This window comes from Corvus cornix, chromosome 1A, assembly GCF_000738735.6.
Source record: "Corvus cornix cornix isolate S_Up_H32 chromosome 1A, ASM73873v5, whole genome shotgun sequence".
Taxonomy (NCBI): Eukaryota; Metazoa; Chordata; class Aves; order Passeriformes; family Corvidae; genus Corvus; species Corvus cornix.
Window position 1 is genome coordinate 49,450,764 of NC_047057.1, and position 17,021 is coordinate 49,467,784.

Consider the following 17,021-nt stretch of genomic DNA (forward strand, 5'->3'; position numbering starts at 1 on the left):
AATAACATGACACAGTAAACAGACCTGGTCAATAAGGCTTTTATTATCTTCCTGTACCCACACACATTTGCAGACAATAACTAAAGTGCCAGTTCAATTTTCCCACCCATCTGGCTTTGGTATGGAATCAGTGCAGGTCGAACCTCCTCCTTCAGGAACTTTGCCACCTGTTCAAGATGAGAAAAATAAAATTAGGAAAAGGGCTTGCCTCCTCCTCCCCACTTAGAACTGCTTGTTTCACTGGGGTCTCTCTTTCACAAAGACACTCAACAGTGGTATGTCCAGGGTCAAAAGTGTGAAGCCACAGGGAAGAAAGACAAGAAAGCCAAGGAAATCAAAAGAGAGAAATGTGTCTTCCTTAGGAGTATGGCCAGAGTTATATAATATGTACACTCTGTAGCATACAAAAAGGATGCAGGAATTAAGTACACATTGCATTACAACCCATAGCCTCTTCCCACTACTTTACCTGTTGAGGAGCACGTCCAGTGAATGAGGAGGGATCCAACAGGCTTTCAAGTTGTTTATGGATAGGGCTGAAGTAAGGATCAGCACGGACACGGGCAATGAAGTCATTATCACCCCCTTCCTGTTTCACAACAGCTGCTGCTTGCTGAGAGAGAACACGAATCTTCTCGTGGCAGTCCTGTAAGTATAGGGGGAAGAAGATGGGAAAAGTAATTCCGTTGCTACTGACAGCACATGGTCATCTCGCCAACTTGTGTGGGAGGAAAAATATTGAAGTGTATTGCCCTGGACAGTGCAAAAAGACGGCACATTTTGGACTGCAGTCTCACATGCCACTACATTAAAACAAGATTTTCTTCATGCTTTCAAATCTGTCCTTTGAGGCTGAAACAGTCTGAATGTCACATACACTCCCTGTTGAACTATAACATAAACTAATGACACTGGAATCATTTATACTTCTTCAAATTTCCCAAATACTCTGAGTCACTATAGGGTTTTTTTTCAACTGTAAACCATGTAAAACCTCTACAGATTTGGAAAAGGGAAAAGAAAAGAATCTGTCCAACTTAACAAGCAGTGAGACTTTGCAAACTATGGCTTATGTAAGGACATAGAGAGGAAAAAAAACCCCTTCCTTTGCAATCAATTGGTAAGAACAAGGGAACCCAACTGTAGTCAGGTACCACCTGCAAAATCAGATATTGCCATGCGGTCCTAAAATACAGCCATGTGGTTGCATTTACAGCTATGCAAGAAGCTTCTCCTTAAATGTATTATCATTGATCTACAATTAGGACAAAAATTATCCTGTTTCCTCCATCCAAATATCATTTGGCTTCAGCACTGACCTGCCTCAGGTGAACAGATCTATCTTCTGGATGTTTAGAAGAGGGAGCTGTTTAATAGTGGGGAAGTGAGTTTCTGTGCTATGAGGTGGGAAAGCCTAGAAAATATGCTGTTCCAAAGTTCCCAGCACAGGAAAACAGAACATATGAATGTGAACATGAACACCTTCTACAAATGTACTAAGCCCTATAGGTGTGTATTTAAACAGCACCAGAAAGAAGGCAGGTCAACAAGAGACACAAATGAATCACACAATGTGATTCACATGCTGTGACCCTTAATGTGTTTAGTCAGGAAGCTTACTCACTGACCCACTGACATCAGAGACACAGGGGAAAGGAAAAAAGGGAAAAATATAGTGACTAATATAGTGGCTGATTTGCCACAAGTGTTTCAGAAAACTAGAACTATTCTGCTCAAAGCTTCTATCAAACCCTTTCATTATTCTTGCAAGTTTTAACTTCTGTCCTTGATGTGGAAATAATCATAGAAGGAAAAATTACTATCTAAAAGGTAAGTGAAAATAAGGTGTTTTATTACGATGGAAATTTAATTATCAATTTTGACCTGAATTGTGAAATTAAATGATAAGGAAATATAATCTAATTGTGTCTGGCTTTACTTACTAAGGAAAATATTTAATTACAGTTTGCTTGAACACAGGAAGCCGAATGAAGGACTATAAACAAAGTGGTTAATACACTATACTGAGTTAGGGAAGAATGACACATGAATGAGTGGTTCAGATGGTCTTACTTGCTTTTTTGTTAACAGCACTGATTCATCCTCTTCTAATTTATAAGGTAGCCAACTGCCAACATGTTCCATTTAAAGAAGCTTGGCCTATGTTCCAAGTTCCTTCAAACACTTAAAAAAGGAAAACGCCTACTAGTATCAGCTATAAAAATAGGTCTCCCTCTTCTCCAGCACAGCCAGCTAGATCAGCTCAAACACACAGTGTTCCTAACAGAAAATAGGGATTTCCACAAGTGCTCTCCCCTCAGAGAACAGACCCTGGCTTTGCAGCAGCAGTGTAGTTATAACAACTCCATGGGAGCAGGTGAAGAGCAGAGAAAGGTGAGATAGGACAAGAGCCCAGATACATTTGTTTCTCAGGAGACAAACACCAGGCCGTGAACACTTCATTTATACCTGACGATTGCCCCCAGCCTTCACCATTGCCATGATTATATTCTCTGTGGCCATGAATGGCAACTCCTGCCGGATCCTTCTCTCAATCACCTTAAACACACACAAAAAAAAAAAAAAAAAACAGGAAAAAAAGAAACAGCATTATAGAAAGCCTATAGACAACCAAAAACTTCGCAGTGAGGTTTTTTTTTCCTGTCCCCTTGAATCTCTAGGACTGGACAATGGTCACAGAATCACAGAAAAGTAGGGGTTGGAAGGCATCTTTAAAGGCCATCTAGTCCAACCCCCTGCAATGAGCAGGGACATCTTCAACTGGATTAGGTTGCTCAGAGCCCTGTCCAACCTGACTGTGAATGTTTCCAGGGATGGGGCATCCACTACCTCTCTGGGCAACCTTTTCTAGTGTTTCATCACCCTCTTTGTAATAAAAATTCTTTCCTATATCATCTAAATTGTCCCTCTGTCAGTGTAAAACTGTTACTCCTTGTCCTATATAACAGGCCCTGGTAAAAAGTTTGTCCCCATGATTCAAAGACAAATTCTTGTTTTGAACTTAGCTCTGGAAATCCAGATATTGAAGTTGATAATACTTAGAAGCCATATCTTGTAAGAGACATTACTTTGGAAAAGATGTAGTAAGTTACAGGACTGGACGAGATCTGTCTAGACAGTATATTTTGCTGCTAAGTTATACAGATCCGTTCTGTAATTCAGAGAAAAATATCCTTTGTGAGAAGTTTTGTATTTACTCTTTTATTGACCTCACAAGAGACCTTTCATGTATGTCCTACAACATGAGAATATGGCAAGAACAGAGTAAAATCCAGAAACCATTTGAACTAACAGATAAAAATGTAATCCTTGGAGTGGGAGCATTTTTATACGCTTTGGCATAGGTGTAGCATTACCAAGGAAGTCCATTATCTCCTGCTTTACCTTTGGATACACCACGAGTCCCTCGGAGACATTCTGCAGCGTACTCAGAATGATGTCAGCTGTGAGGAAAGCCTCAGCCAGACACACGCGCCTACGAAACACACATACCCAGAGCCCTGGTCAGCAACAAAGGCCATGTTCCAGTCCACCTCAGATCCTTCAGGTTCTGTAAATAATGCTGTAAATAGCCTTACTGTGGCCTAACACTGGAACTGTTCTCTTTTTTTTTTCTTTTTGGTTAGTACAGAGGGAGAGAGAAAAGGGTGAAGGCACACACAGAAAGCTCCAAGGTAATTCCATGATTACACAGATGGGAAACAGGGCAGCAATCTAGAGTATCTTCCCTTGTGTGTTCTGTGTTGAACTGTCTACTACTGATCCTACCCTGCAGGAGTAAGACATGCTGCATGCTCATGCTGTGCTCAGTGGGGAACTTCCAAAGGGATCCATGCATTTGGTGAGGGCTTCCTCCAAGAAACCAGCTCTCAGTCACAACCAGCCACAAAGGTAGCTCCTGACAAAAAGGAGAGGAGGGAAGCAAGAGGAGTAGTGGAGACTAAGCTGTATCAGGCAAAATGCTCTGCATCACAGTGCAGCAAACACAGCATCATCCATCTGTGACAGCAGGGCCTGGCCCATTCTAAACTGTGGTCTTATAAAACGTTCTAGTTCTCGAACCTTGTGCTACATCTAGGCCCTCCAATTCTATCACAGTGTCTTAAAACAACTTTTCTGGACTGTAGATTGATTGAACTTTCTCTGGCTTGTTCTCCTTCCAAAACACTATAGCTTTAACAAGAAAAATCCAGGGCACAGATTTTTACAATTCGTTAATGAAGTGGACAAATGAGTCTTTCTATTAGATGAGATGAAAATAAAATTTTAAAAACATTCCAGTACATCTCTCAACACTTGGTAGCTATTGGGAAATAAACACACCATATCAACCAGCATGCAATTTCTTAAATTTACATTGTTTTCTGCTGCCTATGCAACTCTTTTTTCAAAGAGACTAGGAGCTGTGGAGTAAAGTCCCTTTGGGAAAAATCTTTTTTAAAATGAAATTTTATGCAGGTATTACGTTTGTGGAGACATTTTAAAAATAACGTTCTCATCAGCAATCTTAATGCTAATCTACAGCCAAAACTGCTGCTGTTCATTGTTTCACAGGTGCCATACCTTGGAATTATAGAGATTTCTAAGATTCTAAGAGATCAAATTCTGCAACAGAATATGACTTTGAAGCTAAAATGTTTCAAAGGCAGGTACGAGCTTTATGCAGGTTTAGTATTAAATAAAAGATGGAAGTATTGAATTTAATTGCTGTAATTTACTTGATAATAATTGCAGATAACTTCTGCTCAACTCAAAATAATGGTGATGAGGAATCATAAAACAAAGTAAAATTTGCTGAGCAATATCCTAAAGACCTGCGCAGATTTTAATGAAACATTTTTTAAAAAAGTAGAGTAATTATGCTCTTTCTCTAGGATCTGAACTACTTATTGTAAAGAACAACATTTTTCAAAATTAAGATATGTTTGTTTAGATTATTTGGAGGGTTAAGGTATTGAACTATTCTTTAAGAGGCCAAAAAAAGCAGGGTCAAAAAACCACATTCAAAACAAGGAGGAAAATTTGAGAAATATGAGTACTGTAATACTATGCTGTTGAAACAGGAAGACTGTGAAAGCAATTTATTACCCTGGCTTCTGTATCCCTCCCTTTCACTGCTGGTTTACTTAGCAGAAGATCTTGACATTAAAAAAAAACTTAAAAGTTTTTATCTCTTGTTACAGAGGAAACCAGTTTGTAGTCTCTAGGTTCTACTGAGACCGCTTTTTGTCAAGGTGGTATCTTGTGGGTTTAGTTTAAAGGCAGTATTTTCTAAAGAGAGCACAGGACCTTTCTGCACAGGGCCATCTGCAATTGCTGCACTGCACAATCTGAACAGACCTGTTGGCACTGTCATCCAGCGTTCGCTCAAACCACTGCACGGCGGCTGTTTGGAGGGGATCCATCACCAGCGTCATCAGGTGCCGAGCGAGGCTGCAGCAGCGCTCTGAACGCATTGGGTTCCTCTTGTACGGCATAGCACTCGAACCTGTCAAAGGAGGAAAAAGGATGCAAACAGGGCAACAGCAGGAGTGCATTCGGCAAGAAGAGATGAAGGTCCTCCCCCAGGAAAGAAAAATGTGTCAGGAATCACAGTTTTGACTAAAGCTTCAAAACACAACAATTTTCTAAGGGCAATATGTAATAACGAAAATGACACTACCACTTTCCCCTTCAGACCAGAAACATTGAAATGTGGGCACAGAAAGAGTGAGAATACATTTTTGCAATTCTGCAAAATGGAAGTACTACCACATAAAAAGGACAAATAGTCTTACTTTTTAATGTAGTATTTAGCACCATCTCTCTAAGGCTACCCATGGTAATCTTAGCAGTGTTTGAGCCTCCATCTGTTCAATAACACTGTCCTTCAAAGTCAGATGGTTAGACTGCTGCCTGTTGCTCTAGTGAATGGATATTAAAATCATCCACAGAATGTAGAATGGTACAAGTACTAGACAGGACTAAGGCTTAATTTGCTGATTCAATTTTATACAACTATTTAGGGGATCTGAACTTTCAGCCAAGAGCCAAAACACTACATTTCCTTTCCCCTCTCTAGCAATGTCAGAATCACATCATCGGTATTCTTCTGGCAAGGGTGAAAGGGTCCACCCTAGCTCCATTGTTCCTAATTTGTCTGCTTATAAAGATAAAAATGCTGAGTTGAGCTGAAAACCTACTTTCCAGTCAGCTTCATGAGGACAGGAAAATGTTACGCACTCCTCAGACCCAAGTCTTCCTCTCTAGGCAATGGGACATACATGAGTACTTCTTCTCTCCCCCCAAACACGGAAAGTGCACAAATACAACTCTGATTTTAATTACTTAATATCCAGAAACCTTTAGGTAAGGTGTTTTCTTCTTTTTCCTTTTCTTCTGCCCCCCTTTCTTTTTGCTTTAAAAGGACCCAAAATACTAACAATGTCAACTCCAGTTGATTTAAAGCAACTTCTGTCAGTGACATTTCTAAGTTTGTTTCAAAGGCCACACCACATAAATGAAAAGACATATACACCAGTCCAGGAAATCTCTCTCATCCCTTACCAATCTGGTCTTTCTCAAAAGGCTCCTCTATCTCCTTCAGGTTGGCCAAAAGACGAATGTCAGTGCAAATCTAGAAAGAAAGCATAAGAAATTAACAAAACAGAACCAAACTGACACACACCAATATATCTTACTCTCAGTGCTCTTGGAGAATCTTTGCATCTATGTGCAAGAAGTACACTGGGAGCAGTGAAAAATTTGACAAAAAAATTGGCACTGCAATCCTACTTCCTGGCCTAAAAATGTTTGTCAAGAAAACAAAGAAAACAGCATTAGATGAGAACAGGACTCCAACAAGGGCAAATGTTTGCAGGGAATGGAATACAGATCAGAAGAGAACACTGAAAATGCATAACAAAATTACTCGGTGACTTGCAAACACATATAATGTGTGCTCACTGAACTGGGAAAAAACCAAAACAGAAGAAAATACCACAGATTACTTCAGCCCAGGAGGAGGAAGAGGGAGGGAACAGAAATAAATCAATGAAAAGAATCCACAAGGACAGAGAGGATAACACCATTATCAGAAAGGCAATTAACTAGGACCAAATGGGGAAATTTAAAAACTCACACACCACTAGGGAAGACATGTACTCTAATGGGATCAATTTAGCATAGATTAGACTAATATCTGGTGTGGGAGTTGTTAACCCATCTTGGAATCTGCTCAGTTAACTTGCTTTATTTGTCACTGGTCTTAAGATCTTTGAGATTTGAGTACCAGGTGTGTACCCAGCGGTGAATTTACACAATCACAAAGAAGACAGCTGAACAAGGAACACCAGTATTTCTTGAGAAGAGCATTCTGCACCATGAGCATGCTCCTTCAAGATCTGAAATCTTTCTCCCTCTTCTCAATGTATGCAAGTAGGGTGCTCACCTTGTGTATAGAAGCCCCCAGACTGGCCAGCACAGCCAGGACTCCAATGTCCACCTTGCGACTGTAAGTCTGCCCTGTGACCATGTAAGCCCTAGAAACAAGCACACAAGCTGAGTGTTCCAGCCAGACACAACAATACTGCAAGACTTTGAGCAAGGAATGACATGGCTCTTGAAGTGGAGGGCTGTCATTCTGCCCTGATGAAAACGACTTTGGATTCAGGCTGTCAATTTCTTAGGGCAGCATGAGATGGGAGAGAGGTAAACAGAGGAAAAATGGACAGCTGTGCTTTGACAGGGAGACAAGTAGAAGTGGCCTATTTAGGAGGTGAAGCTTCATGTGGGAAAATGCAACTGAGAATGGAAGATAGCAAGGGGGAATAAGTGAACAGCAGCACAGATGTCGGTTTGGCAACCAGGGGAATCTGGGCCAACACCACCAGCAGGAGTCACACACTGCTAAGAATACTTGTTACATACCGCTTAAATCCTGCCTTTGCAGTCACTAATCTGTCCAGTTCTTCAACCTTGGGATGAAGCGAAAAATAAGAGTTCAAAATACAACTCAGGTAAGGTCAGCAAGAGCAAAAACGATCCTTTGCTTTTCTCAGTTTACTGTCAAAAAAATCTTTTACTTTCTGTGAAACATCCCTTCCCAAATGCTGCTCACTTTCACACAGAGCCTTGTCAGTGAGCCCCAGAAGGATCACGGTGCCCTTGTAAATTTAATGCCAGAATCTCAATGTTCCCTCAAAGAGAACAGCATTCCAGAACAGAAAATAGCTAAGACTAAGTCTGCACCCTGGGCTGTCTGACGTACTTTACTATGGTCTCCCTCAAAGAGCTGCAAGAAGCTGGCTTGAGTGCCCGTGGTGCCTTTCACACCCCGGAAGCGCAGGTCATCCCGAGCCCGCTCCAGGCTCTGCAGGTCCATGCACAAGTCCTGAATCCACAAGCAGCAGCGTTTTCCCACAGTGGTGAGCTGGGCAGGTCTGAAAACAATCAAGAAAACAACATGACTCATTGAGGATTTGCACAAGCATCACACTTCACTGCTGAGTCTGACATTAGGACCTCCCTACAGATTCATCTCGACTCATTTGAGCAGAAATTAACAGGTTTTGTCTTAGGCAGAAGGATGGACCAGTGTCAGCAGTAAATGGTACTGAAGATGCAATCATTCCTTTCAGGAATTAGATAGAATTACCAGAAAACAGCAATTTCATGTCCATGTGCCAGGCGGGCGCCCCCTGCCGGCCCACAGGGGCTGGGACAGACTAGGGGCGCATCAGTCCCCCACCCCAATTCCGCTCACCTAAGGCACGGGGAGCACCCTGGCTGACTTACAGCACTGGTGTGAACTTCTCAGCACAGAAACATCTGCAATCACTTTGTGATTTTAAATGATTCCTCTCAGGAACCATTCCTTCTTATTTATAAAAATGTGTTCCTCAGTGTCTGGGCAAACACACTTCAACAGTGCTGTCAGCCAACACTTCTTGTAAGACCTCTACCTTGGAATAAGTAACTGCAAGCTTCAGCTACACTTCAGTCCACCTGAAAATGCTTTGAGGCAAAAACAGGGGTGTTACGCAGAACCCAGAAATAGAAATATTTCAAATTATCCACAAACTCCAAAGAAAACCTCTATACTACTTCAAAAAACCATACACACATGAAAAAGGTGCTCCTGATTAAGTTCAGACATAAAAAGGAAGCTTGTAAGATCTGGAAGCAGGGACAGGCAATCCAGGAGGAATACAAAGACACTATTCCACACTGCAGGGATGGGGCAAGGAAAACCAAAACCCACCTGGATGAATTTAGTGTGGGATGTGAAAGGCAACAAGACAGGCCTCTGTAAGTACAGAAGCAGGAAAAAGGAAGGCTAGGGAAAACATGGACCTAATTGTAAATAGAGCGAAGGCTCTGCTAACAAACGACACAGAAAAGGCTGAGGCATCAATTATGATTTCACCTTGTATACACTTCTTGAATACTCCTCTGTCCTCTTTCCAAAAGCCAAAATAAAACCAACACAGATACTCCTCCAAAAAGCTGTAGAAGAAGAGGGCCCTAGGACTAGAGCTGATGGAACTGACACTGCATGTACAGCAAGACAATTAATCAGAGACCTGACCTTTCACTCTCCTTTGGGAGAAATGTGCCAGACACAGAGCCTGACACGACCTGTGCGCAATTTCCCTGCCTCTTCTGTTCCTGTATCACTGGGGTAGAAGATCCAGGCTTACCTCATGGTGTAGTTTAATGCTTCTGAAAACAGTCTTCATGAAGCAGGAGATTAAACTACCCCAAGAAGAGAACCACCCAGATCTCATTGTCCTTTGACTCAGTATCTGTAGTAACAAGTAGCCATTAGCAAAACTTTCTAGGCTGCAGCAGAAAATAACTTAGAGAAAAACAAAGAAAATGTGACTGGAAGACAGGCTTAGTGCAATCCCGTGTTACAGTTTCTCGAAACAGCCCAGAGTATGCACATCTGTGTTTGCCTGAAAGTCATCCTTTACAAAGCTGTGTTGAAGCAACTGCTGACAGCAAGTCAAAGCAGCAGTCCAATTTCCTGAGACAAGCCTGGATTCAGGCACATACGCCTTTTCTGAACCACCAACTGCCACTGGTCAGAAATGGGAAAAAGGATGACAAAAGAGCAGTAGCAGGTCAATTTAATCAAAGCACAGAGAACAAAAAGAAAGCAAAGACTGATGGCTACTTACTGGTAGTGAGTGAAGCCCAAAGCAGGCATGTCAGCATACTTCTCAGCAAAGTCGGCCAGCCGGCTGATCACCCTTGCAAGCTGGTGGAAGCAGGAAGGATAGAAAAGAGGTGGAATGAGACAGAAAAAAACCCCAAACAACACAGCAGAAGTTAGCATGCTTAAGCACAACATTATGAAAAAAGGGGAGGGAAACAACTGTGCAGGGAGGGACTTTGAGGGGCAACAGGGCAGCCCTCTCCAACTGATGTAGAATGTAGAATATGGTGTGTTTCAGTTCTTCAGGGCATACATACAATTTCTGCTTGCTACGAAACTCAAGCAAGAGCTAACACAAGTCATTGGACTTGAGCTCAAACTAGTCTAATCTTCATGCCCAACCTAATCCTGCAGTTAGTTCATCCTTGGTATTTTCTTTACTCCTGGAATTGGTCAGAAATAAAGTTGGTTTGGGTATAATCGACACACATACAGTCCAGGGCAAATTGGATGCCAACTCATTCAGGTCAGATAGACACCACTGCACTACACTCCTGCCATATTTGACCTCACAAAATTTTATTATATAGTTTCTTGAATGCTGACACACTCCTAAGAATACAGCTAAGACTAAGATAATCCTGAAAGCAATACAAGTGCTTTCTGAAACTAGTACCTGTGGCACAGATAAACAAGGAGAGGCTTGTAATTCCCACTGTGAGCAGAAAAGCTCTGGGGAAAGACCTGAGAAAGGAAAGGAAGGGAACTGTTCACTTTTCTGAGAACAACCCAGACAGACAACTCCTCCTAGCTTCCCACAAAGGTTTAGGAAAATCCAAGTTAAACACAGGCTATGCACAGGACATGAGTGCTCCCCAGTTCTGAGACACTGCAGAACCGCCTTCTCACCTTGGGTAGCAGCAGGTTAAACCCATCGCGGAGGACAATCAGATCCTGAAAGAAGCAAAGAAAAGAACTTTGGGTCATGTCTAAAGGACCAGATGTAACAGTTTCTCTCAGAGAGGACACAGATCTTGCTTCGTAGACTCAAAAGTCTCCTCTTAAAACTTTCTTAAAGCTTTACTCTCCGTCTTGTAATAGAACTTGCACTGAACTTGCTTATGACAAAAACGCTGGATCCACCATTGCTCCTTTTATACTGTCCATGGAAAGTCATAATGAGTGGTGGAAGGCCTTTTCCACCAAGTGCCTATGAATGATTATTTTGAGGTTCTTGGGACTGCCCATGGAATGACAGACTAAATCATACCGTCCCCAGTGAAAAACACAGGCAGTGTAGGCTAAAGACAGCAGGAGGGTAAGTGGACTGATGAGGCACCAGTCATCTTTACTCCTTCTTTTGTGACTGAGGTACAGCTGGGCACAAGTGTCACAAGGAAGGTGATATTACCCAAAAGCTGAACAGGTTTGCAAAGAAGTAGAGAAAAAATAATCACACAGCAGCTTCTCATGCGACAAAAGCAGCTGTGAAGTTGCAATGGCTTCAACAGTGGAACAGAAACATATACTGAGAAATGAGGCTTCCGTTTGCACTCTGTTTTAGATGAGGTTTTTCACAAATATTTTACACTTTTATAGAATAGTAGTACTTCCTTTTTCACTTAACACTGATCCATTCTCTTTGTTTTCCCCTGAATTACGCAGGGGTTCCAAGAACAAATTGAAAGCTCATGGACCTTGTTTTGTAAGTCAGTGACCTCTTGCCCCAGTGTTGTAACTGATAAATCACACAGTTCACATGTTTCTTCGTGTGCTTACAACTCCCCTCTTATCTCCTTGAGTATTTAACACGCGAGCAGAGGTGAGGGAACAGTTTCCAGATAGATCTTGCATCACATCAGAAGAAAGAAGGCAAGTGGAGCTTGCCTTCCTGGGGTAGCCAGGTTAGGGAACTGAATTAACTTCAACAGTAAAATTAACAATAATGTCCGAAAAATCCATTTAATATTTTATAAAGAAAAGTTTATAAAGAGCTCTAAAATAAACAACTGTAGCTTTGTTTTGCCCAGCTCTGCAGGCAGGAAACTGGAAATATTATATTACCGTGTTATCCCCTACATAGCAGGAAGTTGCTCCAAGGTGAATGATGGCTGCAGCTTTCGGACAGCAGTGGGCAAAGGTGTGCACATGGGCCATCACATCGTGACGCAGCTTCTTCTCTTCCTCTGCTGCCATCTTGAAGTCAATGTTGTCCAGATTTGCTTCCATCTCCCGTATCTGCTCATCTGTGATAGGAAGCCCAAGTGACTGCAAGGGGAAAAGAACTTCTATTGCTTTTTCTCCTTACCAACAAACTGAGACAGAAGCTGTTTAAATAGTTTACTCCCATGTGACATCTCCCAGAAGCGTGACAATTTGGTATAATTGAGCTGTAACAGCAAATGCTTTCATTCTAGGGCTCTCCAGCCTTTTCCAATAGGATAGGACAGTGTTCATTCTTAGATGTTCCTCTTGGGCTTCATACTTTCCTCAATCATGTAACATTCCTGTGAAAACTACAAAAACTAAAACGCATGGGGAAAAGTGATATAAAAATAGTATAGTTTAAACTTCTTTTAATGAAGTTTACCTTTTGGGTAAAGAAAGATCCAGCTACCATGTGACTAAATAGCTTGTGTCAGGAGAAACACTCCGGACCACAACTAGACCTACACAACTGTAAACAGGGGGCTTAGAACACATGGAAAGGTATATATGTTTTATATATTTGTACCTTTTCAAAAGTCCTGAAGTACCTCATCTCTGACAGAATATGAAACCTTGCGAAATCAATTACTTGATCTGGAAGAAGGAGATGAATGCTCCTAGTTCATGTTTGAGACTAATTGCTAGAGCTTTTCAGCAAGCTGACTTAAAAGCAAAGATATCCAACCACAAGATTATACACCGGTATAATTCTTGCACAAACTAAGATGAGAAATAGGTCTTTTCCTGATGCTGAGAAATTAGAAGTCTCACAATGAACTTGGCATTACTGCCTTTTCCAAATTAAAATTGTATTGTCCTGTGCATCAATAATGAGAAATCACCAACCAGGAGGTTTCCAGGATTCAAAGTATTTCAAAAACTGGTTCTGTTCAGAATCAAACTGATTGAAAAAATGTTTTGCAGACATGGAACCTGGAACTGAAGAAGACAGCAGGTGAAGCAGACATGTCAAGATCCTCGTCAGATAATTAGTACCCAAATTTATTCTGTTCCAAGCATATACATGACTGTGAGTGTCCAGCTAAATGAGGAAAAGCACCGGGCCCCAGACTGCTGCCTTTGAGGTGCACTGATACAGACTGTAACTGCCTAAAAGCACAGGCAGCTCAGCAGGGAATACACTCTTGTGCCAAGATTAAAATCTCATGCCTTGCTCAGACATCTGTGATCCTTTGGGAAAAGCTGACCATAGTACAGAGTCATATAGACAGCAAGGAAATAACCCCCCAAAAAGGGATGACTTGACGCAGAACACATGCAAGGTAGGGTAGTGCCAAGACAAACGATGTTTTCATCTGTCCACAAATGTGTGAGACCTCTTCCCTATGAGCTTTTGCTGACATTGGCAGTACCTCAGAAAGCAAGCAATCGAACGTCCTTCAAACCCATGTACCTAAGAAAACCAAGTAGGAAAACTACACGAAGGAGAGAACACAAGGTTTTCCCAAAGCACCATAGGTCAGTGATGAGCTCTCTGGACTGTGCTTTTAGGGTGTCATTCCCTCGAGACTGTCCCAATATTTTGATGTGCCACTCTAACAGCTACGGCTGTTCATCACTGTTCCTAAAGGATGGGGCAGAGCAGGTGGATGACATGGCACAGCTCCTGCACACAGAATGAGAACACTGGGTTGCTCATCATATAAAGAACAGAAAAATATTGAAAATTGAATTGGACAGAAAAAATAGATGGAGGGTTACTATAGGAAGAGAGAAAACATTTCTATTTCACATGTGCAAAACATATTGTAAATCAGTTTGATGCTGCAGGATGTCAAAGCTACTTCTACAAGAAGGAAGAGCTCCAGGAAATTTGTACTTAACTTTCAAATACAATTAAGTCAAGAATTCAAGATAAAAAGTGTTAACAGAAGAATCATAATACAAAGGAATTTATGCAAAAAAATTAAACTAGAGTTTTGGGATGGGTACAAATTCAGCTCTTAACCCAAACTTTAAATACTGTCAGTTGGGAAAAAATAAGCTTTTCTTACTAATCGCACACTTTGCTAAGCCTGCTCTTTGAAACTCCTGCTATTGCCTGCTGAAAGGAACAAAACACTATGTAGACTCTGCCAAATTCAGCTTCTACTGAAATAATTCTTCCATTCTTATCTCACATATTCCAAGTGGACCACTTGAAAATTTCACCTATTAAGTAGAGTGAATATTGAAGCTATCAGCCTGGCCCTGTACTTTACCTAAAATTTTACCACTAAGTTGCATGTCTTCTCTATTACTACTCTCTGCAACTTTCAGAAAACCTATGATTAGATCTTCCTAGATCTGATTTATCAGAAGACAAAAGTAAGTATTGCCATTGGCCACAGTTTATCTGTTACTGTTTGGTTTTTAATGTATCTGAAAAGATACACTATGTATCTTCAGTAAGAATGACTGAAGAAGCAACATATGAATATCCTGGAAGTGAGGATATGTGCTGCAGTAAATTGCCACAGTTCATTTATTACCTGGTATTGGAATTGGTATTCTTTTTCATAGAAATACTACGCATCTTCTATAAGGAACCTAGAGAAACTGCTTGTAACTAACTGATCACTGACAGAGGTAACAGGTGGTAGAAGTAGCTGACTCTTCCTCCTTTAGTCCAAAGCTGACATTAGATTACAAACTGCTCTGGAATGAGAAGACAGATAAAAATAGTAGTCTCCCTCTTCCCACTATGAAAAGAGAGCTCAGGAAGTTTTAAGACCTGTCTCTACTTTCTGGGAACAAAACTCGGGGGCAGCAACGGGAAGCATAGCAAGGGTCAAGAGATGGGGTAGCCCCGAATTCAGGGCTTGGGAGTGGAAACCTAGAAATATCAAACTGGTTCTTTCAAGCAGATTGCTTTCTCCTATTGGGCAACTCACGTATCCTGTTCTTGAACAGAAGAAAAAGTGATGATCATCTGCTGGAATTGATATGACTACGTTTAAACTGTCATGTTTCCAACATGCAAAGCTCCTCAAGCATGCATTCATGGTATTGGCACTTCCTGTGCTAGATAAGATTTGCAGCTTTCTCACTCCAGCATCTAAACTGTGACAAAACCAGGCATGTGGTACTTCAGAAGGTGACTCCTGTTTAGCACAGCTGTGTAAGTACATCTTCCGCTTCTGAAACATCACATTTGGTCCAGCATATTATTGACAAAGCTGCTGTAGTGACACGATCCTTCATGGAGAAGGAACAAGGTAACACTGTGCATTGCTTGTTCATTCTCCAGCATAGTGCTTCTCTACCCTTGTACTCACAGTAACAGACAGACCTAGTGCTTGGATTTCTTCCTAACAATCCCAGGGCTTTGAAAACAGAAACTGGACCCTGTACAAAGTAAACGGGCACCTGTTGAGTCTGAAAGGTAAAGCCATTCTGTCAGAAAGTGGGTCGGTTTTGTGACTTTTTTGAGGGTTTTTTTTTTTTTTTTTTGGAACACATGACAGCTTTTTCACTGTCAAAAACCTGGTAAGAGTCACAAGGAATCAAATTACTGCATCTTAAAACTGACTGTGTCTCAACTAAGATGTAATAATGACTGTACATGTATCCCTAATTAGGACCACAGTCCAAGTCAGAAGGTTTAGCTTAAACTATACGTTAAGAAAGTCAACTTCATATACTCTACTAACACAACAGCTTGCAATCAAATGGACATGCTCTCAGTTGCTGCTTCCTAATAGTTGAACTAATAATACACAATAGCCAATCTTTTGTGGTATTGCCTACCAGAAACATCACAACTACTTCTGCTCACTTTGGCCAAAAGTAAACTTATCTCGGAAAAAAGGGTTATCTAAAAACAACTGCAGATGCAGGGGGTGGTCCGGTTGGCTCGGACTGACAGCCATCGGATTGAACGGGACAGTGCACCTCATCCGTCACACCTCCTGGAAAGCAAACAGCCGAGCGCTTGAGAAGGACACCGATGTTTGCTCAAAGGCAAAGCCTCACCAAAGATTGCTTAGCAAAGCTTTTACAAAACCAATTTTATAGTGCAGGCAAAAGTGCAAGGGGAGGGTACGAGGCGAGAAGAAGTGATTTGCTGAGGGGCGACAGGTACGCGGAGGATTGTGTACAGAGGGCTGGGTAACCCTGAACTCGCACACCCCTCCATCCCCCGCGCCCCCTTCCTCCCTGGAATACGCCAAGGAGCGCCTGGAAAGTTGCTCTGGTCGGTTCCCCGCGGGTAGCTCCGCGAAGGTACGGCCGACTCCCGCCAGTTCCCGGGCGCTCCTTTGCCAGAGCCCTTAAGGGAATCGGGACGTGAAGACGCCCCGGCACCACGCTCCCCCCACCCCGGGCCGCTCTGCCCTCAGCGCCCGTCCCGCCGTTACCTTCTCAGCCTGGGCGAGGTAGAGCCAGAGGCGGCGCCAGGTGCCGAACTTCTTCCTCTCGCTGAAGTTGAAGGCCATCTCGGCGCTGGCGTACCGCGACACCAGCGGGGAGCGGTACCGCGCCATCGCGTCCTCCTCCTGGCCGGGGGCCGCCATGGCAGCGGCAGCAACAGCGGCGCAGGGCAGTGGCGGGCAGCGCGCGGCGCCGCGGGGTAAGGGCGGGCAGAGGCCCCGCCCCGCCGCCCTCAGCGGGCCCCGCCCCCGAGCCCACGGTCGGGCCGGCGCCCCCCGCG

At 42.5% G+C, this 17,021-nt stretch overlaps 1 protein-coding gene across 1 annotated transcript; it reads right to left on the reverse strand.

The window, feature by feature from the left end:
- Positions 1-23: 23 nt before the first annotated feature.
- ADSL (adenylosuccinate lyase) lies at positions 24-16,980 on the reverse strand. The gene is made up of 13 exons (XM_039571292.1): positions 16,729-16,980; positions 12,227-12,430; positions 11,072-11,116; positions 10,185-10,264; positions 8,270-8,441; positions 7,930-7,976; positions 7,451-7,541; positions 6,568-6,637; positions 5,362-5,509; positions 3,406-3,496; positions 2,470-2,559; positions 470-646; positions 24-167 (listed from the first exon to the last, which is right to left on the reverse strand). The coding sequence occupies exons 1-13, from the start codon at positions 16,882-16,884 to the stop codon at positions 81-83; spliced, it is 1,458 nt and encodes a 485-aa protein (XP_039427226.1). The 5' UTR covers positions 16,885-16,980; the 3' UTR covers positions 24-80.
- Positions 16,981-17,021: the final 41 nt, after the last annotated feature.